Consider the following 25,925-nt stretch of genomic DNA (forward strand, 5'->3'; position numbering starts at 1 on the left):
GGTGGTTTAGAGCAGAATACTGTTAGAGCTCCTTAAAATGGATTGCTTTGTGTCACCAGTTTCACATTAGCTAATGTTTCTATGTTTGTATTCTAGTATACTTGCATAATGAATGTAAGGTTTGTCTCCGAGGAGTATTTATAAAGAAGTATGTAGGTGAAATGTATTATTGCAGTGGGAGTTACTGAAATTGCTGAGTTTTGCTGAAAATAATCACTAAACAAGAAAAAAGATCTTATCTCAATCTTTTGGTTATTTCTTATGACTGAGTTTCTTCCTTTCTACATTGCTTAAAATAAAGTTTAAAGTAATTTTACCGGTTTTTTTTATTTCAGTTTCCTGCAGCCTTTGAATTCAACGAGTTATTTTTGATCACCATTCTGGATCACCTTTACAGTTGTCTCTTTGGCACTTTCTTATGCAACTGTGAAAAAGAGAGATTAAAAGAGGTAAATAATTAGGGTGATACACATTCTTAATTTGTTGATCTTGTATGAAAAGGCTTAGTGTAAAACACCTAAGAACATCTGAGCTGTGGTTTTGGGTACATTTGTCACGCAGTCTTAAAAGACAATGCGGACATGAAATTTCATAGAGTCATAGAATCATAGAATGGTTTGGGTTGGAAGGAACCTTAAAGATCATCTAGTTCCAGCCCCCTGCCCTGGGCAGGGACACCTCCCACCAGACCAGGCTGCTCAAAGCCCCATCCAGCCTGGCCTGGAACACTTCCAGGGATGGGGCAGCCACAGCTTCTCTGGTAACCTGTTCCATTTCATGATAAGAGAAATACACACTGAATACCCTGCTATTAAATGAGGTAGCACTGATTTTTCTTTAGTTATTATTTGTTCAGGGATTTGAGGATTTTAGAAAGTCCTCTTTAAGATATTTCTAGCCAACAGATACAATTTTAAATAATCATCATCAAATTATATTCGCATTTTTTTTCGCTATTTCCAAAGGAACTCTTATGGATGACTTTGCAGGTCACTTTAGGACATAATTAGATGGAACTTGTGGTTGAAGACTATGGAAATTTAAAATATCTAAATGAATGAAGTTTGGACTCAATGAAATACTTTGAGTTTGGAAAAAAAAATATTAAATGCTTGTTAATATTCCAAGTACACTTTTGCTTACTTTTGGCTTTGTTGTTTTTAATACTTCATATTTTTTAAAGCAAGTAACAATTCATTGCCATATTTAGCTTTGCAGTTTGTTTTGGTTTATCTCTGCTGCTTCTGTAGGGAAAAACTTGCATGCAAATACCACAAGATGGAGCTGAATAACACGTTCTCAGCAAATGTAGGATTTCCAGACAGCTTTCTTTCATAAATGAATAGTCAGATGCAATTCTCAATAAAGAAATGCAATTTAATACGCAGCAGTAGTAGAAACACATGCTTTACAACACTGAAGGAGTGTAAAATTGCAAGATGAATCTGATGTAAATTCAGATTTCCAATCCTTGATCTAACCATGATTATGCTGATTACATCTAGAATAATACTACTTTCAGAAGTGCAAATAAAGATAAAATAGACATTTTAAAGCATAATATCAATTGATGGGAACAAATAGTGAGAGTGGGAGAACTGAATAATTATTTTTTCACAGATGCTTTTTTGGATCTTCCAAACTACATATCCCTTCACTGATTTTCTTGTCAAAGCTAAATTAATTTTTTTTTTTAGTTGATCAGTGTGTAACCACATATTTAAGTAGCTGTTAACATTGCTGTAAATTATGAGTAGTACAGCTTTCTTTTGCTCAACTAAACCTTAGTGTCTCTGAAAATAATATGCCTGAATCTCCTTTCTCAGTTAGCCTTGGACTAGGATAAGTGTTCAGATGTTTTACTGAAGTTTTAAGGTTTAAGGCTGTTTAACAATCAGCTACTGGAATTGTTCTCCGTACAATTTTCTGGTAGATAAGGTAAATTGCACGGACAAAATTACTGATATGTAGATATTAACCTCATATTTTAAGGTTTTGCAATCCATATAATTAATTTTTTTTTTCAATCAGGAGGTAAGCACAAAGACTGTATCGCTGTGGTCCTATATAAACAGCCAGTTAGATGAATTCACAAATCCTTTCTATGTAAACTATGAAAACCACGTGCTGTATCCTGTTGCCAGTCTGAATCATTTGGAACTATGGGTGAACTACTACGTCAGATGGAACCCAAGGATGCGGCCTCAGGTATGAGCTTTCACGTGACTTCTATGTTTCAGTCAAGAGCACAGAGATTTAAAAGAAATATTTTCATCGTGTCGAGTGAAACATTTAATTTCAAAAGACCTCATCTGTTGCACATATTTCAGCTGATAGGGAAAAAGGTGATTTTCTTGAAAAAGATGCGAGATGTGTTCAAACTTGGTAAAATGATGCTTTCATTGAAGTCACCAGCAGAATAGGGAGTTAGAGTACCACTTATCAGCTTGTGTAAGGTAGCAGATTAACAGTCTTCGTTGTCAGAAGATGACTTTTATAACACTTCTGTAATACTTTGTAACACTTTTTAATACTTTTATTGCCTTAACCTTCTTGTAGAGTTTAGTGTACCTTTTTTTTTAATCATGCTTTGCCCTTTACCAGCAATGATATAAAATATAGCGGCAGTTTCTGAAAGAATTGGACTCCGTACTGACTAATTTTGTAGGCTCTCTAAACTTAGCATCACATAGGCGCTTGTTTTCAATTGACCTTTACAGTTTCAAGCTGTCATGCTAAAGATTAAACACTCCCTGTACATGCTCCTTGATTCATCCAGTATTTGTTCTTATAAGTAATGCCTGCTATTCAGTTAAATCTCTGAATCTCATCAGACAAATACTCCATATGCTCTCATGCTTAGAAGTCTGAAGAAAGAACATTCAGTTTGTGTCACAAACATAATATATCTGAGGGTGCTACACCTTCTCTCTATTAAGGTAACTTTCCAAGGTACCCCCAAGCATATTATGATAAATCACCTGTATTAAGTGACTGCTCGAAAGCTGCTTTCATCTCCTAGCAGTTAGAATGAGACACGAGTTTCAAATTTATTAGACATCCACAAGTCAGAGGCAGTTGTAAAAGATGGTGTTCCAAGGTAAGTTTCAAGGACAGTACACTGGTAGAAATCCTGGCATCTGAGAAATACCTTTTAAGGTCCTGCAAAAGTCTGGATTGCTTGCTTTCTCACGGAGGTGTTTCCTCGGAGCTGCTTTATTCCCCTTACGTGTTCTGTTTTGGTTGATGTAGTCCTATGACTGTTAGGTACCTGCTAGGCGTTAGCATGTGTTAAAACTTGAAAGGTGGTGTATTTTAATCTTTATGGTTTTAAAGTAAAATTGTCAACTGCTTTTTAGCAGAATATCATCTTTCCCTTAAACTATTTGCTGAAAAACATTTGCGTGGTTTATGCACATTTTAGTATAATCAGCCTGCAGCGCTGCCAGTTTATTACTTGTATTTAATTGAGATCCACAGGCCCTGAAAGTGAGCAGGCTTTGTAAACACACGTGAAATCTAGTCCCGGTCCAAAAGAGCTGAGGGTGGGGAAGAGATGACATAATGAGAAAACACCAGAACTGCCATACACTTAGTGGCAAGCTCTGCTCGCTGCCTCTCTGTCGGAGAGCACTCGGGCGCTCTCAGACGTGTCAGTCGTTGATCTTCATTGGTCTTTGAGAACAGGTCCCTCAAATCAGCAGGTTGAAGGTAACAAAATTTGATGATCCTGGTAACAGCTTTAACTTTAGTACCACCTTCTTTTCTTGAATACAGCTGTTCCGACTTCTTAGATCTACCGCGTTAGCTTTGTCTTGTGAAGATACACCGTGCCTTTCCTCTTGTCTCTGTCCTGAATTTATGTGATATTTGTGACAAATATTCGGAAGTGTTTCACATCTACTTGGATAAATTCCCTGCAGAAATTACAGTTTTTTGTTGCAGAATTGTGTTCTCCAATCTAATTATGAAAGCACAAACTCATGCAAAGAAGTAAATAATAGCCTTTATAATCACAATATACTGAGTTTGCACTCTTCTGTGTTTGCATTGTCTAGTTTCACACGCCGTTAGCCGATTCAGTAGCATTCAGACCCTTTCAGTAACAGCAAAACAGACAATCACCATTGCGACGCCCAGCAGGTCTTCACTTATCTCCAGTGAAAAGATTTCTTAAATAATCAGTGGATTTATTAAAAGAATGGGTATCTCCACCTACTGAGAAAAGGTGTTTTTGTTGAATAACTTTTAATGTGGTTCTTTTGTTTTTCCACTGGAATAAGAGAAAGTTAAATATTTAATGTTACTGAAGAGCTCTCTGATGAATAGCAATTCAAGGCAACCTCACGTACTGTTTTATCAGCTCCAGAAACTCCTTTAAGAAACTAGAAAATGCTTATTGTTTTCTAGGAGCTCACCAAAAAGGAGGAAGGCCTAATTACATGAGTTTAAGGGAAGATGAAGAATATTCCTTTAATACAATCAGAGTGGATGTTTGATACACATTATCAACTTCTTTATATTATGGGAGAGGAAACTCGTAAGAGCAAAAGGGGCAGGTTTTGGCTGAGGCAATATTTTAGGTTTTCTAATTTCAGCTTTATTAGTGAGCGAGCACTGAATTTTTAAACAAACTGAGTGAAGTTAATCATTGCACTTCATTGACTTTTCTATTGGAAATGAGCATACATCACCTTTAATTTTTTTTAATATGAAAATTACTGAATGCTAACTGGAGATAAACATTTATTTTTGCTTTGTTGTACTCTGTCTTCAAATCTCTGCCTCTCACCAGACCTCTAGGAGTACAGTAAGGTCTGATCATATTCGTCATTGTGCTAGGACAGAGAGAGTTCAGAGTTACGTTCTGTAAAGAAACGATTGCTTATAATGATATATCTTCAGTTCTATCTAAGTTTTGTGGAAGGCTGAATCGGTGGTTTTAATGGTGTGTATTTGCATCAAGAGCCTCATTTTAGGCTTATGGCTCTATTGCAGTAGATGCTGTGCAATTAGGTGACACACAGGGTTCAAAGCTCAAGTGTCTGAGAAGTGAATGGTGTGGAAAATTCTAGGTTAAATATGGACGTATCTTGTAGATTCCCCTTTTGCTAAACTGTGCTTCAACAAGGTCATTCTAATTCTTAAGTGAAAAAAAATGTTCCTTGGTTTCAGTTTGGAGGTGTTACATCATTATTGACTTCTTGTCCCAAGAAAATTAGATAGATTTTAGTCCTATCTTATTTGAGTTCATTGACTGAGAAGAGGGTTTTTTCAGATTTGCCCTTTCCTTGGGTTGAGAAATGTGTATACGTATGTGACTTGTGGAAGATAAGCTCTTTCATTCTCTCATATGGAGGTGTGTGCCGGTGGGTACCTGCTACTGGACTTAGAGATGACCCTACCAGTCTGTAATAGATAAGATTGTGTGATGCTTTTGAATTTTTTCAGTTGATGTCATATATTTCTCTTTCCTTTCCTATGTAGTCATTCAGACCCCTTTACACCAGTTTGAGGAGTTCTGGCTGCCAGATGTCAGTTAGTTATCTGCCTGGGCAACTCTGGAAGGTGGGGAGAGCACAAGAAATTATTTTCCTGAATATGACTTCTGCAGGGGCAGTATTTTTGAAATAAATTACTTTTACAAGTCATATATGCAGAGCATGAGTAAAAGTTCTGGTCCTTTCAATTCAAGCTGTGCCTTCCTATGGGAGAGACAAGGAAAAGAATGTATTTTAGTCACAAAATTTACATAGTCCATTAGGATATGTTTGGTTGTTTTTACGCCTTCTGGGAAATTACATTTTAACCCTTGGAATACAGGGCTTAAACTTGTTTTGTTTTAATTATTGGGGCTTTATTAACTTTTCTTCAAGCTCTGATCTGGAAATGTGCCCACTGTGCTAGAGATAATATCACAGGAATCCCTATAAGTTTTTCAAATTCATTCTTTTCTCGGTGTGTGTGGATGTTCATCTAGAATATAAGGCTGGCATTGTCTAAAACCTAGAAATTCAATTCACCTACTGGAATGGGATCATCTGCTAAAGGCAGCCTTACGAGCTTCCATGAAGAGCCAGGGGAAGCCTGTTCATAGGTTAACAGTTGGCTTAAAAAAAAAGGAAAGGAAAAGGTAGGAATAAATAACTGTTCAGTATATACAGAAATGATCTGGAAAGCACATAAATAGGTTACAATGATTGCTGCTTTTTCTTACGCTGTGTATAGAATTGTAGAATGATTTGATGTGTTGAGCAGTTGAGTGATGAGATGTCAGATGAACTTCAGTGTCAATAAACACAAAATATTGCATATTTAAAAGAACAAATAAGATGCTAAGCATCACTGGAAAAATTTTTGTGAATAAACTGGAAAACATAATTACTGAGATGCTTCATCCTGCATATAACAGGATAGGACTTACTGTCTGGCGTGTGGGTATTATTTATACCTGCCTTCAGTCAAGTTGCCTAGCATTTTCCTCTCTGAGCATGTTGATGTTGGTTGTAGTATTTTCAAAGTTCATACATATGATTTAAGCCCATTTTGTGGCAGGACAAAGCCATCATATGGCTCTGGAAATGCTTGGCATTGCTGGTCCACGATCCGTGGTCTCAAGTCTATCTTTTTGCATGAAAGCATGAGGCAAGAGATGTCAGGAGAAGGAATCACCTCGTGGGTTAGGTAGCTGAGTGTTGCCCTAGCTAAGGAAATTTCATCCCTGCATTTACCGTGGAGTTTCTTGTGAGACAAGGCAAGTTTCCTACAGTACCTGGTAGTTTCTATCTGGGTGTCTATGTCAAGATTTCCAGTCTGGTTTACTGCAGGTAACTTGCAGCTGCGGATAAAACTCTCAGCATTCAATTGATACGGAAGAAAATAAAGACTAACTGCTTATCCTGTGTGCTGAAAGAATCTGTAGTTATTTAAGAAAAAAAAAAAAAAGATTGGTGTCCCGTAATGAGCACAGCATCAGAACATGCACATAAAGGGAGAAACTAGTACTGTACAAATAATCTTCATTTTTGGAGTCTCTAACATGTTTTGAAGAGCAAGCACTCAAAGCATTACTCTAATCTATCAGATGTCTAAATGTAAATGGGCTGTAGGTTTTAACAAGCCATGGCATCAGCTTGTAGCATGTAGAGTTTCCTGGGTCTGGAAATCTATACAGTTGTTTGCAAAAATCTCTGTTCCAGTTCCCACATCATAGGATTCATCATTTCTGTTTGCTAGTCATTGCTTTTCCAGAAGGCCAGGGGGTTTTGCTTGGTTTCCCTGGAGCATACCGCTACAATAAGTGTGGAAGTATTGATCATTATTGAAAACTGCTGTTTTCATCATTTGAGAATTCCTTTTTCTGTGAGTATACTGTTAACTAGGTTTTAAAAGCAAGTCTGTCAGAGTTCCAGCTCTACATGAAAAGGAACAAAAAGCTCAAGTGAGAGATATTGTTGTCTTTCCAATGCACGGAGCCAGTTTTTGAAAAACCGACAGTCTTAAGTCAAGCAATGAATTTAAAATAACCATTTTCCTCTGCAGCCTTTCTTCCCTGTTGCTAAAATAGATAAAGTATACTCGCTGAACAAGACAAAATGCATTCACTGTTGAACGATTTTCATGTGAATGACTGTCCTTGAGCTAGTACAGTAATACACGGTAGATATCCATCCAATTAAGACTCGGCGGTACTATAAGTGAGTAGCTATTATAATTTCTTTTATACCTATCCTTGTGTTGACAAGTTTTGCTATCCAAAAGCACTCCAGAATCCTGAAGGATTACTTGGGAATGAAAACCTGAAAATCAATACTGAAAGTGAACTGTAGCAATTCTGTGAAGAGGAAGGTTTGAATTTTTTAGGAAGTGAAGCTGTCTTACGTCTAGAAGTTTTTTATGTGTTGTAGTATGTATATTGTATAGCATAATTATAGTTTCTGTGTGGGCATAATTAAAAAAATCCAACTTTATCTTTCCTCAGGTCCTCACCCAGCAGGAATAATTTATTATAACTGTGAAGTGGTGTGTTCTGAGAGTTACAGTACACCAGGTTCTGCTTTTGATGAACACGTGGATAATTCAGTTTAAAAAATGGTTTCATATCAATGGTGTTTTAAGCAATAAAGAATGTTTCTTTAATATATTTAAGCAATAAAGAATGTTTTAAGTATTTTTCAGCTCATTATAGGCAGCAGGTGCCTTATCTTTAAAGTGTAGGAAGAGTATCTGCTTTTGAATCAAATAGGCAGCAAAGCTAGCTAATCAGGAAAATAACACCCCGTCTGTTTTAACTGATTAATTTTCAGGAAGCTACAAAAAATCAGTTGTTTCTGAGCGAAGACTGCTACTTGGCTCGCTCAATTTTGCGGCATTTTTCTGTTTTTTGCTGACTGGGGGCGGGGTTTCAAATATTGCAAGTATGACTAGGAGTGGGAGGATCATCTCAAGTCTTACAGGGGGAAGAGGCTGCTCGTACCAGGGAGAGGAAACTCTCTGGAGAGACAGGGCAGCTGGCAATAGCCTAGGTACGGAGGGGAAGGGAAGGGAGAAGTGCAAGAGTAGACGGTAGATACAGATGAATAGACTGTATGAGGAAGGGGGATCAGGTCCTAAGTTTAATCATGGCTTGACGCAGAAAAGTTGGACTGGAAACTGAAAATAATGTTGAAATGGGCAAAAATGTGAATTTGTTATTCTTCTTAATTTCTGAGTCAATATTACAGTAGCAATTAAAAGGAAAAGAAAAAAAGGCACTGAAAAATCTTCTTGAGGTGTTGCAGGTAAATTCTTCTCTGGCTTTTACAAAGCCAGGTCTTTGGTTAACACCTGGAGCAAGGTCAGACTCCCCAAGGATTCGGGCCCTTATCCCCACTGCTGCTGGCAAACCCCTTACTTGGATTACCAAGTACTCACCGTGTACCAATACTTATCAAGTCCCTCCTTGGACTGTATTGCTAGCTATATTAGATGTAAATGCCAATTTTGTTTGGGATTGATCAAATTCTGATCTGCTTTTAGTAAATTTTATGTAATTAGAGAAATCTAATTTTATTTCTTGTAAATAGTCAAATTACAGAATTTTTTGATGAAGTTAACCCACCAAAATCTGTTAAAATGTGCTACATTCACCTTTATGTTTCTACTTTATTTTTTACTGGAATGTTTTGTTAAATACTGGAAATGAAAGTTACTGTTTTTCAGCACATTGAGGTGATAGTTTAAATAACACGTGAAAAACATCCTGAAGACCTAATGAGCAACGGCCCAGCCAATTTTCCAGCCCAACAAAACTGCAGATGCACTGCTGGGTTAGGTTCCATCTGTGTACTGCGTAGGCTCCTCTTGTGCAGCAGAAGTAGGTCTTTGCTTTCCCTTGGAGTAGGGACAGAAATGACGGGGACCTGGCTGTAGTGGCCGGGTGTTGCCTAGCAGCGTTACTGCAGCAACACGCTGGGAAGCTGCTGTCACAAAGGAAAGGATGCACGCTTTTCTGAAAATCGGCTATCCATACAGGGGAGTAAAGCGGCAAAAAATAACTTGAGTGCAACTGAGTGCTGGGTCCAGAGTCATCTTTTGAGCTGCCACTCCTAATTTGAGAGGTGGGATGAGAGTGTAGAAAACGGTGTATCTGCTGTCAGACTCCCAACACATTCATCTCGGTCAAATCAATTATACGATTTCTTAACAAGACTGTAATAAAAGCTTGCCATGGAGACATTAGTTGTGCTGTGCAAGTACACACTTCTGGGGTGAAGGTGGTAACAAGATCTTTTAATAAACGATCTTCTCCAAACTTCTTGTTCCTTGCAGAATGTGTCACTCTTCCTTTTATTCTAAACAATGGCAAAGTAGAGGAGAACCTCGTTCACAGCAAGCCATTAGGGGTGTTATTGTGAGGGTTGTTGGACCCGTTCCTTTCTGAAGGCTTTATTTGAGAGAGGAATCACACGCTGAAATATAATGGTGTGAAGTGACTAAAATGGAGGTAGTTATCTGTAAGAATTTGCACAGGATGATATGAGGAAACACTAGCAGCAACAGCTCTGCCTGGGAATAAGTCTTTAGGAAATGTGGAAATGAACTAAACTTCTTTCTTCTTATTATTAGTATTTTAATGGTTTTTGTGAAGATGCTTCATGTACCCTTCCTCCTCCTTCCAAGATGGAAGGAGGCTTCCAGAAAGCTGCATAATCCAAATAAATTCTATTTGGTTCTCTTAATGGCTTCATTAAAAAAAAAAAAATACGCATGACTTGAGGTTGAGGCTTTGCGTTGGGCATTTTCCCCCTTTTTCCCTCTAGCACCACTGTCTATCTTTTCATTCTCTGCGATTTGAATTTGCTGCTTTTTTCAAAAAAGGGAAGTTACAGTAGCGGAATTGAAGACATCTGGGGCAAAACACAGCTCCTCATGCCAGGCTGCTTTTCAGGTCTCTTTTGGTAAGAACGTCTATAATAATTTTTTTATATCTTTCAGCTGCCTGTACCACCTTTTTGTTACCCCATGAGTATGTAATTTGAACACGGACCTTTATCACTAATAAATCGGTTATTGTCAGCTGCTTGAAAATACTCTGAAAGCGCTAAATATTTCTCTAGACTGAATTTGACACGTTATTTCATGAAATTAAAGTATGTATCGGCAGTTTAGTGTGTGAAATCTATTTTCAGAATTTCATCGTTTTACATCAGTGCGCATCTGCATGATGCTGTGTTAAATGAGAATCTTTTCCTGGGAAGGACTTGACATTAGAAAACCATTCGCGTTTACGCTACCATATGAAATGGCATGATGATATTTATGTAGAACTGTCTCGCAGTGTTTACATCTAACATGCACTTATTGAAAGATGGCCAACATTTTAAAGGTGACCCTTTTTTTTTTTCCATTGTAAGACTCTGCCTTACTTACAGCTTTGCCGGACTCTAATGATATGCATTGAGTCACCAAGTATGTGTGTCTGACAGAATTGTTTTGTAAAACTTTGTCCAAGAAGGCTGAGTTGCTTATGAGAATGTGACTAAGAAAAATGTTTTCCCATATGAAAATATTGGTATTTTAGACTTCTTTTGTTGGGGCAAGGGGCTGTTTTTCTGTAAATATTCCATCTCTAGGGCAAACGTGAGATTTTAGTAAGAGAGATTATGTTTCAGAAATGTGCCTGCTCATATCCTGGAGGAAATTCATCCAATTTGGAGGTCTGAGGCTGGAACAATCTCAGTGAATTCTCAAGGCCCGAGAATAAATGAGAGTAAAAGGACTGAGAGATGGATTTGATACAGAGTCTACGAGAGAATTGTGACAAACTGGGAATAGGAACTAGGAGTGAATAATGCTCCAAGTGTTGGAGGTCTTTGCTTTTCTGTTCAACCCATGGAATGCAATCTGAGAAAGTAGGTGGGAGGGGACGCCGCTGCAGACAAAGAAAAATCGTCCCGAGGGTGAGGGAGCAGGATGCTGCTCTGGAGAAATGAAGTTTCTCCCTGCCTTTCCCGCAGGATTCCTCTGTTGTAAGGGAGGTACCTGGAGCAGAATGGTCATCGTGTCTGTGCTCCTGGTGTACTGGGTGTCCTGCTTGATACCCACAAGGCCGAAGTGCAGAATTACAAACTTCTCTGTTAAAGCAATTTGAGATCCAAGCTGTGCAAAATTAGGAGGTGTTTGCTTCAGATCCTTGTCTGTAAAAGTGGAGTGTTGGTACTCCCATACCTCATTAGAGTACTGCAGAAATAAATTTGTTTCTTGACGTGAGATGAAAGTACAGAAAAGGAAATTTTATCATTTTAAGTTCAGAAGAATAAATAAAGGATGGGGTCAGACACTGCAAACAAAACTAAATATTGAATAACTGCTCACTAATTGAGTAGCATCAGACTGTGCACTGAATAAACGAGGAATACAAGGGGAATCTAGTATTTTAATGTTTATTTAACCAACGTTTTATACAGATGTACAGGAAGGCTGAAATGAGTTTGAAGAAGTAATCTTCATTCTGACACCTAATTTTTTGAGGGTGTTATTTTTCAGCCGTAATGCTGAAGAGGTTTTTTTGTGACTTGAATATACACGGACTTTTAAAATGCCATTATCGCTATTTAGCTAACTTATTTAAAGACAGTCCTGTTCTTTGAGGTGGGCATGTGGTGTCAAAGTTTGAGCGTGCATCTTGTTGAATTAGGTTCTGGGGGAATGCAGGAGAAGGATTAAGATTTGCAGCCACAGTTTTCCTCCTTGCCAAATTCTGCAGTGGCTTTTGTGTATCCTGAAATGATTTGTAGGGGGTTCCCCAAAAGCCAGTCGTATGGAACTGCTTTTTATGAGTATTTGAGCATTGTGCAGTGGAACACACCAGCCAATGCCCGTGTGAAAGGTGTCTAGGAGAAAGTGGCCTGTTACGCTGAATCATGATTAAGCTGTGCAGAAATCAGGTGTACAAATCTCCCGTGACCCAGGGCTTGCGTGACTAATGATACCAATGGTAAATCACTCTGTTCCAGACCTAAGTGCTTCACAAAAATGTCTTCATAAAGAAGAAATCTGAAGTGGGAGTGTATGAGGAACGGATCTTTTACTTGAGGAAAGAAAAAAAAAAAACAGAAAGGGAATGCTAATTCCAGAAAGTCTTGGTCTTCAGTGAAATTTGAGTTTTCGGTAGCGCATATTACAGCATCTTGCACAAGCTTCATCACCAGACTTGGTTTGCCACGTTTTTAGGTGTGTGCATTTTCCGTATACCACCTCAGAGAAATGAGATTGGCTTTCTGCTTTGTGTTTTAGTGAAGGAGGCTGTAGTCTGTAGGCCTTACTTGCCAAAGAGTTTGTGTGGCAGACGCGGGAGAAGATTGCAAGAAGAGAAGGAATTCATTGCAGACTGTTTGATGTTATTTTATTCTTTTAAGTTAGAACTAAGATTAGAAATGAAGTGGTATTTTCCTGTTGCAGAAACACGAGTGTTAGATTTTGAAAATGTCAAAATCACATGCATGGATTTTTTGTGAACTTTCTCTCAAAAGCCTGAATTCATATAACCATAAATTGTGACCGAGTTGTGTGTTGATGGCAAGAAGAGAAACCCTTTCTGGTTTTTGATATCTTCTTCGCATAGCACCCTATGAGAATTTCATGCTCAGGTGTGCATCCCAGCGCCGTAATCACTTTTAAGCAGCAGGAGGTGATTGTGGGTGAATGCGTTTTCCTGGAGCCTGGCATTCCATAATCCTGGGGTATAAATTACTTACAACGTCTATCAATCCAAAGATTTCCCATTGCTGCATTTCCCTGTGATTGTCTCGCCAGCCCAATTAAATTATTTTCCCATCTTGCTCTTTCCAAAAACTATAAGCAATTAGAGTTCATACAAGATAAAATAAATTAAAAGCAATCTACAGTCAAACTTTTTTGGCCTTTCTGTGGCATTTGGAAGGAGGGGAGGTCTTTTTGTGCTTGCCTGAGATAACAGATCCAGCTGCAAAAACCAGCGTGGCTTGCATCTTCCTTTGGCCGTGATACAGCTGAATGTTCCAGATGAGCGTGAGCAATGTGGAGAAGTCTGAGGCAGAGAGGTGCATCTCTGGAGGCTTTTGGGCACTGTAAGAAGTAGAGACAGAAACCTGATCCAGTTCTACGAGAGGTTTATCAGAGTGTGACTCCGGGAGGCCCACCACAAGCACAATTCACTTGGCTGCTGCACTTCTCTCACTGACAAGCTGGACGGGGTCAGACTCTTGGAAAGGTGCCTGGTTAGAAGAGTAACAAGATGCTCTGTATGGAGCCTGCTTTGTGAACGCTGTTCTTTTTAGAAAATAAGTTCTGTCCCAACAGGCAGAGGAAATAGATCCCCGGGAAAGGCATTTTAAGTTCAACCGAAAGTGGTATTGATAAGGGATAGGGGTACATTTACTGGAATACGCTTGGTAGCCCATCAAGACCATTTGCAAACAGTCTTTTGAACAGGTTTCCTGCCAACTGTGTTGTTAGAAAGGGACAGTTTGCTGAAATGTTTAATTTCAAATGACTGTCCCTAAATATTGATATACTGAAATTCATAGGTGTTGGACTCATTGCGTTACTGAAGGAAACAGTGGAGCACTGCTTGAGAAGGTGACTCACTGTGCGAGTCAAAATAAGCCTTTTCTTTCTTCACCCGGCAGGTTCCAATCCATCAAAATCTTAAAGAGCTCCTCGCCATCCGGACGGAGCTTCAGAAGAAGGTTGAAGATTTGCAGCGGGAAGCCGCTACACGATCCATTTCTTCCTCCTCTGATAGAGGTTCATCTCCTTCCCATTCAGCCACACCGGTGCACACCTCTGTGTGATGTGTAACAAAAGCCATGTGAAAAAAATTGTCAGGTAACACAGAGAGGAGGGTGAAATGCTTTTCCCATCACAAAACGAGTGCGAGTGACTTGTAATTGCTATGATCTACATGCCTTACTCTGTGTCTGGTATTAGCATGATGAGGCCAAAAAGAGCTTCAATAGATGTGATGTATTTTCTTGTTGGCAGTTCCCACATGTGTTTTGACATCTCTAGCTAAATCACCAATTGTGAAATTAAACTTTGTTTTGAGCAACTAACAATTTAACCATCCTAAAAAGGAACCCATCTGCCAAGCAGACAGAAAAATGCCTCTCGCGCTGCCTGGGGTACCGTGCCTGGTTGAGAGAATCAGGTTAAATGCCACATGATGCTTACACAGAACACAGAACGTTTTTCTGAATGGGAGCTCCTTATTTCACTCAGTAATATGTTTATTTTTTTTTGCTAGAGCGTTCTATTTTTTTTAGGTAATTAATGCACTTGGAAATTGATTTTAAAAGAAATGTTTTCCAGTGTAGTCAGTTTTACATTTTGACTAAATATGCCATTAAAAGTGGATGAAGTTAAGCTGGATTTATCAAGTACACCACACTGACTTGTATGATGTAATATATTTGGTAAAGCATGTATTTTAGGTTTTTTAATGCCTTTTGTACAAGTTGAAATAAAGTCTTTTGACTGTTTAGCTTATTGTTCAGTTTCAGCCTCCTGAGCAAGGGGTAAACTTATTCACGTCAAAGTCTTGTACAAAGTAAAAAGTTTGTTTTCTAGCAAATGGTAATATTTGGGGTTGGAATGACACCCAGCTGTGTAAATTGTATAGTCTGTATAGCTCCACATTTTGTTAAGCGTGTTTTGTTTTAAAGTGTACACACAAAATGCAAAGCTGTGTCCATTTATACACATGTGTATGTGATGTGAAACATATGCACGCTCCCGTGCTTTTAAGCTGGAAGTTCAGAAAATGGATCCTGCCTGTCCAAACTCTTTTGAAGACCTTAACTTGTAATGACTTTGTGCGGCAAAGTTTTTAAATAATATGATCTTAATTGGTTTTCTGGAAATAAAGCCTCTTGGCTTTTTGTTTTTTAAATTGCTGCTAGCATTTTTTTCTGTAAAGTGAATAATTTAACGGTGTTTTCATATAAAATATACATTTCCAACTGTCTTTCATCTCCCCCCTAAAATATTCATATCAGAGAGATTTGATTACTATAACATCCAACCTTTTAAAAGATTTTTCAGTGGCTTTCTTGGAAGGCCCAGGAATGGTGCGTGCTGAAAATTTTCCCTGGATTATTTTCCTTGCTATGTTTCACGGGAATCTGGTTCTTCTCCTTAGGGCACTTAAATACTGCAGCTCTGCTTTTTGACTTGTGCTTGCGTTGTCCAAGTTCTGCTAGCGGGAATTAAGCCCCGTTCTGGAGAGCCAGTTGATTCTATATGCTGATTGTGGTTTTTGCTGCCTGTGAGTATTCATTTATTACTGGGCATTTGTTCTTAACGTGCGACGGCGCTTTCCTCTTTCTCTGCATTCATATACGTGGTGTGTAGTTAATGCGTAAGGCGAGCTGCTGAGCGCTTTTCCAACCTCAAGGGGAAAGGCAGATGTGCTGTATCCAGTCTCGTAAGTTTACTGTGCAGTGGAGGGTATTTCAGCGTGTCCTTTTTATTATCGTGAATGCTTTTCATAATAGATACTCACCTACAAGAGCAAAGTTTAGGAAGGCTTGCAATGTTGCAACCCTTAATCGACCGCAGGCTTTTTATAAATGGATGAAAGATGTTTCCTTGTAAAAATGGTTCTGCTGAACAGTGTGCCAGCAGTGAATCCTACGTTGCCAAAATATGTTGAGCTGGTATTGAATTAAACTCTTCCATACTTCGGATTTCCTTGACATTTTAACTGTATATTAAAGTAAAGCACATTATCTCTAAAATGCAGCGCTAAAGAAAATCTTTTGAAGTTTTCCTCTTCGTTGCTGCTAACAATCACAACATTTTCTCTATAATTACTGTAAAAGTGATGACTGGATTAGCTTGAGCATTCTGAGATTTTTAAAGCTTAGATTCCTAGAGCTAAAATCTGCGAATTCGGTTTTGCATAGAAGAATACCAGTTCTTTCAACCGACGGGCTGTTTATCCACAAGTTCGAACATCGCTGAGCGAGTCTGCTGTGGGCCGAAGGGGGAGCAGCGGGCGAGGGGCCTGCTGGGGTACGTGCGGGCACGACGGAGGGTCTTCTGTCTACTTAGCGTGGAAATTTTCAAAGGTGTTACATAGCTCATATACGCTAGATAAAACATAGCTTTATATTGAAGAGGCGAGTGTCTTTGTACTCAGCCTGATGCCTGATAAGCAGATTTTTCCTATTGATTTAACAAATCTGTCATTAATTTTTAATTTTTAAATAAGGCAGCATTGAACTGGTTGAGGAAAGGGCAGAACCCCCTTTCCTGTCTGATACACCTTGGACAGAACTATTAACTTCTCATTCAAAAGCAAGGTCTTTGCTTTGGTTTTTGGTTTTGACTCTGCCGAGTATAAAGAGAATGTGCAAAGACAGCAAGCAGTTAAATTTGGCCTATAGGATTTTCTTGTCAATGACACGTGAGAGGGGGAACAACCTGAATCTGCTCTCCCAGAATGGGCTGAGGCCTCGGTGACCAACTGAAACATTTTTTGATTGTAACGTAAGTCAAGTGAACAATCAGCACCAGACGCTTTGCTATTTTAGTCCTCTTTCAGAGCTGAATTACACTTTTTCCTCCTTTGTAGACAAAAGCAATTTCTTTTTTGTTGTTTCATTAAAATGGAAGGCTTTTAAAGCTGGTAAACACTCCTATCTGCCTGGTTTTGTTCCCTGCATAGGCAGCCTTCCTCTCAAGGAGTTAAAGCTTTAACTCCTTGAAGTGTTTGATTTTTCACTTATTTTCCAAGAAAAGCTGTACTAATTCATACGCTGTATGTAGTAACACCAAGAATGGCTGGTTCTCTAACAGACAGCGGTTGTTGGGATCAAGAGCTCCCAGTCATTGAGCCCCACAGCAGAGGACAAAGTAAAATGGAAAATTTAGAGTATTCCCCGTGTACAGCATTTATGTTAAAAAGCAAAAAGGAGCATGCGTTTGCTGAGAGATCGCATCTGCTGAACTAAGTGGGTATCACATTAGAGATCTTTTGACTGCCGGATCTTGTGCAGTTGGGAAGAAAGAATTCCATTTCTACAAGAGGTATGAGTTGGAAGTAGCTAGTCCAAAATATAAACCACCTTTTTCGACTGTGAGACTAAGCGCTGCATCATTATACAAAGGTCAAAAGCTTAGTTTGCACCGCATGGGAGATTCATCTACTGGATGTGAAATTCCAAAGAAAACTGCAGGAACGAGAGGGACCAAAACCCAGCCGTGCTGAGAGCAGGCAGGGACACAGGGCGCTACCTAGAGTTTAGTTGCTGGGTGAGGCGAGGAGAGTGCGTGTATGTGTGTGCATGAAAATACTTCATTTTTATCATTAAAGTTTTCATAATGATACTCGTTTTCCTCACAAAGTCCAGTTTGTTTTGTTTTTCTAAATAAAGTCTTTAGCGTAGTTCTAGAAGAGGTGACGTACAATAACACCGTTTGCTGTTTACTTCCAACATGAAAAAAACCCACAAAAAAACCAAGTCTAAAATGTCTTACTAGACAACTTGTTTTATTTGGTGTTTTCCAATGGTAGTCAAATTCTGATTTTTTTACCCCCGTGATCCTTAACATGCACATTAGCAAAACGAACCGTATCTTTTCATAGCATAACATCCAACTTTCATGTGGTATAGGTCGCTTCTGCAGCAGCAAACAGTGCTTCTAAGTTGCTCCTGAGTGAGACCTTCCCTCCAAAGAAGGGATGCTCTAATTTCACGGTCCCGTTGTTTCTGAACTTCAGTTGTTCCTGAACCTTCTTTCTTGCAGAGGCAAATTTTTAAAGCCTTTTAGCCTGTCAACTCATCTTACTTTTTTCAGAATTTGAAATGGTATTATGGACTAATTCCATTTTTATCACAACAAATGAGGAGTTAAGAATGACAATATAGCACTTGTAAGGGTTCCTTAGCGCAGTTGCATGGAAATGACGGAATTTATAGTACCAGAAATTCATGTCAGAGTATTCTCAACTGAAGAATCTAAAACAAAGAAACTACTACAGTATTGCCAAATCTCAAATGAAGAAAATCCTACAGTATTGCCAAAGGAAAATGCAAGTAATTGATAAACAACAGGAAAAAAGCTAGTTAAATTCGTTCAGTTCTCTGTTTTCTCTGTAATTGAGAAACCTTTTCCGAATAATTTTATCAAAAATAGCTTTAATTAAGCTGAAGAAGCGAAGTGCGGTAAGAAAAAGGGCTCGCAGCGCAGTTAGTGTGAGCCCTCTGAGCAAGTCTGTATAGAGTTTTTGGACTCATGAAAAGAAAAAAAAAATCCCATTTTTTTATGGCCTTTTTAAATAAAGGATGAGAAAGTTCGTACCGTGTATACAGAACCTAAAGTGCAGGATTTTTTGAAATTCCATGTCCAGATTTAAAGAGAATAGACACTAATTACATGAAAGTAGTTAGAGAGGTCAGTGCTGGGTCAGTTGTTTCAGAACTTGGATCACGACTAGGGAAATACACAGGAATCCTCTCAGTTGCTCTAATGCCCAGAATATAAATGATGTATAAACTCCCTGTTTCTCAGAGACTGGTCCGAGAGTTCAGATGAAGGAGCCAGACTGCAATAAAAAGCAAATTGAGCCTTTACTGACATTTAGCACATTAAGACTTTGACTTTTGTCCAGTTTTGAAGAGGAGACCAAGTTTAGTTTCTTTCTTTTGGTATTTGTCAATATTTTCCTATTTGAAATCTTAGAGAAAGAGATCTTTAATCCTGTTACTGTAAATTTTGGAAAAAGTGCTCCCGTTCACTGCGCATTTATGGTTTTCTACATACCTAGGAATTACACTAAGGTGTAAGTGTTCACCAAAGTCATAGAAAGGCCTTGGGGAACAGAGCAACTTCTGAGTTCTAAAAACTGGGCGGGCTTCTTCAGTGAAATAGGGGGTTTTTTGCCCTTTTTTTTTTTTTTTCTAACTGCAGTATTTGTGGATCAGACACGTGTTTCTCCTATGTTGTAGTGCAAGAGCTTCCCAAAGGAGGGGTAGGTGCTCTATCTTTAAGTGATGCTGGACGCTCCATCGCACCGTGCTCTAGAGCAACGGGGTGGGCAGGGTAACAGAAATGGGATAAACCCCATCACCTGCACCTACAGGAACCCCAGGCGGCGGGAAAACGACAAATGGACAATGACGATGACAAATGGTCACTTGATCTAAGGTAGGAAAACGGCTCCTGGCGTTCATCAATGCCGTGTGGTAACACATCATCTACAATAACTCTCTAAAAAACATTTTTCATGCTACGGCTTGCAAATGTGTTTGCTTAAGAAAGAAAAACAGGCGGTGGCGTTTGGGAACGGAGATGCAGCCTCTCGGCCGCGTGGCTCATCGGCATCCGGGCTGCTGCACGGGATGATCCCAGCCCTGCTTCCTCCGGGAGAATCCTTCTCGGGGAGTGAGCGAACAGAGCCCATCCCACCTCTATTTCCTCTGCTTCCACTCTCTGAGCAGCCAATAATTAAATGTTTTGTTTCCTAATCCAAACACATTCATAAAACAAAGCAGCAGGAGTTCGTAGCAGTATTGTAGCCTCAGTATTCCGAATGCGCGTGAGGCACCATATATCCCTACAACTCATCTCCCTTACAAAAGGCTGTCGCTGTTCTGCTAGAGCTAGTGTAAGGCTTTAAAAACGCAAGTGTTAAAAAGAGCATAAAGAATTGTGCAGCTATTGCAAAATACTTCACCACGTTACCAGGCGATTTCCTTTCAGAGGGAGCAGTTGGGCAGCAATGCTCCGGGGCTCATTCACCTCCCGGCAAGGCCGCCTCCAAGTCCCGGCTACCTGAAAGCTGTGAATTTGTACATCCAACTGAAAGGTGGGGGTTTTTTTTTTGGTTTTGTTTTGGTTTTTTTAATACACATTCGCAAAATTCAGGATTTGCAAAACAGTACCAAATGCGCACATTTCAGGTTTATATATAAATCGTGAGTATCTCTTGACACCAAGTGAATTTCCCTTCACTTGAGAGCATGCTTTTTAAGCAATTGTTGATTTGGATAAATGTATTGGAAAGTGGCAGCATCCACACTTTAGCAGCGATAAAAAAGGGTTGGGGAGGGACTACAAATATAAACACAAATTCTTGCAGGACAGTGAAGTTCAGGTCTCGGTACCAGTACCACTGCTCTGGTGGTAGTGAGTGCTACAGCTCTTAATGGATACATAATTTGTTTTCTTTTGGGTTAAATCTGTAATTTGTTCTAGTGTGAATGAGATCTGAACCTGTCCTTGAGAGCATCCAAACACCCACGTTTTTCATTTCGGTGACGATCTCGTGTCACACGGACCAACTGTATCACTTGGCACCTTCAGCTCCGTTCTGATCTCCAGCACAGAGCCAACCATTCAAACGGTATTTGCCAAAAGCGAAGGCTGCACACGCTGCTGTTACCTGTATTTATCACTTGGTGTGAAAAATCGGGTCCTTTTACGTGGTTAGAAGCTCAGTGCTGGGCGGTGGTGAAGCATCCTCAACTCCCAGCTTGGGAGCAGGGAATCACCTGCCTCAGCCCGAGGCTCCCCCGAGGACCCACCCGTAGGCACTTCATTTTGGGGTGTAGCTATGCCAGGGACCGGGATCTGCCCTCAGGAAACGTGCAGTTTTCATGGCCGCCGTTGGAAGCGGGGTGCCCGTAGCCGATGGCAGCAGTGGGCTGGAGGGGCTTTACAAAGGGCTTTGGGCGGTTTGCTTTGGATGGCTGTTTACAGGCACTTCACCGTCCTCCTTCACACCTGTAAGCTCTTCTGCTCCTTGAAAAAGATCTTGTCCCTTAATTGAAAATTGACCGCTGCCGACACACCTTCTGTTGGTTTGCATACAACCGGACATCCAACCTACAATATTACTCCAATGTAAACATATACCTCTTTACAAAAAAAATAAAACACATACTACCACTCTAACCCTAAAGCCTAGAGCAATAAGAAGCCAGTTCAAGCTTAAGTATACATTAAATAGCTTTGGAGTCGAATTAAATAAAAAGCTAAATTACAAGCATGTTAAGATCTCCATCTGCTGCTGACTGATTCTTTTCCAGCCCCGGGTCATGCTTTACATCTTCGCGCCGTCTTGTTTTGGTGGTTCTGCTGACTGTGTTTCCAGTACTGAGTATTTAACTAGGAAGAAAGAGAAAAAGCCGTGAGTACGATCGCACACGATGGAACCAGAGTGCAAGCAATGGGTGCCCAGTTCCGGATGGCTGTGCGTGACACTGGAAAAGCCTTTGCAGCAGCCTGATAATCTGTCACTGAAAGGAGGAGCACGCTTTTCTTGTCTAAGACACTCTCGACGGCTGAAAACATGAAAGCTAAATATTAACTGCCACCGTTTGCAGCGTGAGCTCCTTGGTCTCTTACCAAGGCTTTCCTTTGTGTGCGATAAACGGGGAAAAACACCGTGGTGGGTGTTTCGGAAAAAGCTGCAGCATCACCTAAGTGGCGTCTTCATCAAAGAGACAGAGCAGCTCCGTACAGCACGAGGGACTTTAAGAAAGTCCCTCAGTAAAGCTGCTTTTGTGGCCAGGTGCAGAGAGGGAGAGGAATGCACAGGTCTCACCTTGGGGTTCCTCGCTTACGACAGCTTCCATGTTTTCTCCTTTCACGTATTCCGCGTTAAGTCCCTCTGAGAAGTAAGAATAAAGCGAGTGAGATGGGAGGATAGGAAGTAAAAATGATTTGCTTTAATGCCTTAAAAGCCCTGGAAATGAGCCCATCTGCTGCAACAGCCAAGACGCCTTTTTGCAACCACCCCTGCATCAACATCAGTAAACCACAGCCAGTGCGGAGAAAGCGCCGCTGGATTTTACGGTGACCGCAGAGGCTTGTCTAGGAGGCACGGCTCCTACTGGCCGCCCTTTTCTCTGAGTCTCCTGCTTCGACGTTATCAGGCGAGGCAGCACGGCTAATTACTGTGCTGAGGCGCTCAGCAAGGAGACGCGCACGGAGCGGGCACATCCTCCGCACGGACGGGATGGGTGGTATCGGTCTCATTAAAAGCGAAGTTTGGCAGAGCAGCAAGCAGCAGCTCAGAGCAGGGCTGGGGTGATGCAGCGCGATCCCAGGCGGGTGTCAAACCCCGAGTAAGCCCCTTTTTTAAAGTCTCCAATGTTTGCAACAAGTGCCCAGGGGCAAGGCTGGGCGCTGCAAGGGGGCCGCAAGGGGAAGGAGGTGGCACCGCTCGCCGTGGTCCAGCTCAGAGCTGCAGAAGGTTGAGTTAAGGCTGTCTGGGGTGTGCCAGGGACCTCAGCCGTCCTCTACAGCTCCTCTAAAGGACGTCTTTGGGGAGAGGCAGCGACGGGAGTGCTGTGCTAACTGTATCCTACCATTAGGGAAGGACCTAAGGGACGTGAGGAAGGGGAGGTGGCCGTGCTGGTTTGCGAAGGAAGGCTGAGGCAATCCATGCTGCGGCCATGAAACACCCACTTTTTAGGCATCTAAACTTACTATGGATCTAAATGCAGCACGAAGCATGGCAGGAACCCGCTAGGCCTCACCACCGGGTTCTGATGGGGATCACTCGTACCTGACGGGAAAGGGGGGAGGCAGGGAACGGTGCCGGGGCCGAGGCAAAGCAGCACGATGGCAGCCCTCATGCAGCAATGGGGCAGCCGCTGCCTCCGAGGCGCGGGAGAGAGGAAAAGTTCCCGCAACTGGCTAAAAAAAAGCCCCATAAACCCCACATGCCATCAGAGACAGCCAGTCCGCATCTGGCCGAGCCGTGGAGGCAGGTGAGGAGCTGCCGGAGCAGCACAGACAGCCCCCGTGTCCCCCGGGAACAGCGAGGCTGAGCCACGGCCCAGGGCAGGGACAGCCAGGGGCAGACGCGGTGCGAGGGAAAAAGTGGGATAAAGAGTATCGGGCAGCGTCGTACACATCCTTCAGAGGAGTTGCAAATGCTCATCGGGAGAGACTCAGGAGCGAGGAGGGGAGCCGCAGCCTGGCCGCTGCAGGATGGCTGGGCAAGGAAAGGGAAACGCCGAGCCCGCTCCTCTGTGCTCCAAGCGAGTGGCCATTACACACCGCCGCCGCCTCCCCCAAGACACGTGTTTTGCTGGGATAACACCAAATGCAATTTATGTTTTTCAATAAAAAGCCACTTTTGCAGTGGCTGACGGCTCTTAGATTTCTGTCATGCATTGCAATGCATCTAAGGCCTGACATTAACCCAGCATGCCATGTCTGATGGCTTAAATTAATCCTCCTTTATAATTAACTTTAATTTCCTGCCGCCTTTCTGGGGCTTTGTGTCTCTCAGCTTCCCCCTCATCAAAGCCTTTACTCTTTTTTTTTTTAATTATTTATTCTTGCCAAAATATCATTTAAGTGGGGGGAATATACAAGGGTGTTTCATTCCATCACATTCATTTGACTTTTCCTGCTGATCTAATTTACCAAAATGCTCCTGTTTGTTTCAGGCACAACTGGGAAAATAGCACGATTACAGCAGAAATTTCCAACCCCAAACGCCCTTCCCCCAGCGCAAAGGAGACTCGCAGGAGATTTCATTTGATTAATTTAAAAAGAGCTTTTCCCAGCTGTTTGCAACCACCCCTTAACGGGCTGAGGAGCCCACCATGGCCGGGGCGGTGCCACGGGGTGATGCTGTGGGGACACCTCCCGCCATGCTTGGACCCAGAGACTGTATGGGGCAGCGCCTGCAAAAGGTGCTTTCTGGGAGTAGGAAGTCTTGCTGCTTAATTTGCACTTAATTGCAGTGATTGCTGCACACCTGCAGGAGGGTGGAGTGGGGTGGGGTGGGTTGTACCACCCACGGCTGCCACAGTTGCAGATGCTCGTGGTGTTTCCTTCACTGCTGCTGCCTGGTGAGTTTTTACCTCTTGCTCAGATTTTTGGGGTTTTTTTTTTGTTTGTTTCTTTCTTTGGGGTGCGCTGAGTTTTTTCCGTATTTACCCTGTTTGATGTAGTGGGTGGTTTGGTCTTTGGCTGTGACTGTCAGCAGCGGCAGCGGGTCCTGGGGTTGCTGCTGGTGGGTGCCTGACGGGGCTCGATAACCCCCAGTTGGGACTTTGTTCTGCCAGCTCTGGGCTACTGGATGCGTGACACCCTCTCCTGTCCCTAGGCTGGAAAATGGCAGTGGGGTTTGGGGGACAAATAGGTGCTTGCTCTGTGTTTAGGGAGGAACAACTTACGCTGGATGCTGAAACAGAACTTCTTCTGCTGGTAGGAGATGTAGCTGGAGACGGCGCCGATGAGTGCCATGGCGAGGGCGCTGGCAATGCCGGCGATCGTCCCCGTCTCTGCCACTGCGGGGCACAGAAAGAGCGGGGTGCTGTGTGGGGGAGGGGGCACACACACCACCCCTCCCATCCCGCCCCACCGCTGACCCCGTGGCCACGGTGGTTCTTACCTCCGCCGTAGTTGTTGTCGGTGCTGCCCCCGCCACCTGCAAGAGACGTGAGCCCGTCAGAGGCCCTGTGCCCCTCTGCTCCCCCTGCCGCCACGCCGGGCAGCCTGGGAAGGAGCGGGAACGCAGGGCAGGGGTGGCAGCACGGCCCCAGAGACACCCCTGGCATGGGGGGGGGGGAGTCTGTGTCCCCATGGGGCACGGTGTCTCTGCTGCCCCATCTCTCCACCTGGCTGCCTGGGGCAGCTCGTCCTTGTATCTGAGAGGGGTCTGAAGATGCTCCGCTCCTCCCACCCTGCGTGTTTGGGGACATGCAGGGGACACCTCTGCCGGCAGGGCAGCTAACCTCACCTCCATGACAGTTAACTTCAGGCCCGTGTAAAGAGCGGATAAATGAACCGTTGTCAGATAGTCAGACAGCATGCTTGGGCCGTGGCGGGGAGGTGACTGGCTGCGCTCTATAACGTCAGGGAATCCTCACTTGGCGCAAAGTCTGTTTTAAAAGCACCTTCCCTGGAGAAACCGGGTTGGGAGGAGAAGCTGCTCCTGCTAGAAGCTGCAGCCCTTACCGAGTCACTTACATCCTGAATTTATGGAAGCAGGTCAGCATTGTATTAATGCCTCCGATGCGGTTTGTCCTTGGCACAGTGATTCATTAAATGTTGATTGGGCTTGTGGTGTTCATCTCTTTACTCAACTGCTTTTAATATTTAATGCTGCGGATCCTCGCAATTGGGCAGGCTTATCTGATCGTTGCTGGTTTTCCTTCTTGTTTCAACTATCGTCGGTCGCGTGGTGGAAGGCAAACGAAGGCCTGTGCCGTCTCATGGCACAAGGGTGGGCATCTGCTTTCGAGGTGGATGGGGAGGTGTGGGTCCTGTCTGCCCTGGTGGCAGCTGGAGCTGCAGACCCTCCACGCAATCAAAAATAAGCACCTCCAACTGCTGTCTGTCGTGGTTTAGCCTCAGACGGCAACAAAGAACCACGTGCCGCTCACTCAGGCTTTCCCAATATGGGAAGAATCAGAAGAAAAAGGCAAAAC

General features: G+C 42.1%; 2 protein-coding genes across 5 annotated transcripts in view; one reads left to right on the forward strand and one right to left on the reverse strand.

Annotated features, from left to right (window-relative positions):
- The window catches only part of MTMR1 (myotubularin related protein 1), a 41,391-nt gene extending 23,538 nt beyond the window's left edge, over positions 1 to 17,853 (forward strand). For all 4 annotated transcript variants that reach the window (XM_063345849.1, XM_063345851.1, XM_063345850.1 and 1 more), the window contains 3 exons: positions 336 to 449; positions 2,032 to 2,208; positions 14,151 to 17,853. In XM_063345849.1, coding sequence (XP_063201919.1) covers positions 336 to 449; positions 2,032 to 2,208; positions 14,151 to 14,315 — 456 coding nt within the window. In that variant the 3' untranslated portion in view covers positions 14,316 to 17,853. The remainder of the gene's footprint in view (positions 1 to 335; positions 450 to 2,031; positions 2,209 to 14,150) is intronic.
- A 137-nt stretch (positions 17,854 to 17,990) lies between these two features.
- CD99L2 (CD99 molecule like 2) overlaps positions 17,991 to 25,925 on the reverse strand; it is a 40,356-nt gene continuing 32,421 nt past the window's right edge. The window contains exons 8-11 of the mRNA XM_063345857.1: positions 24,887 to 24,922; positions 24,669 to 24,782; positions 22,076 to 22,141; positions 17,991 to 21,636 (exon numbers count right to left, since the gene is read on the reverse strand). Coding sequence (XP_063201927.1) covers positions 21,572 to 21,636; positions 22,076 to 22,141; positions 24,669 to 24,782; positions 24,887 to 24,922 — 281 coding nt within the window. The 3' untranslated portion in view covers positions 17,991 to 21,571. The remainder of the gene's footprint in view (positions 21,637 to 22,075; positions 22,142 to 24,668; positions 24,783 to 24,886; positions 24,923 to 25,925) is intronic.

The sequence above is a fragment of the Chroicocephalus ridibundus genome, chromosome 9 (assembly GCF_963924245.1).
Source record: "Chroicocephalus ridibundus chromosome 9, bChrRid1.1, whole genome shotgun sequence".
Lineage (NCBI taxonomy): Eukaryota > Metazoa > Chordata > Aves > Charadriiformes > Laridae > Chroicocephalus > Chroicocephalus ridibundus.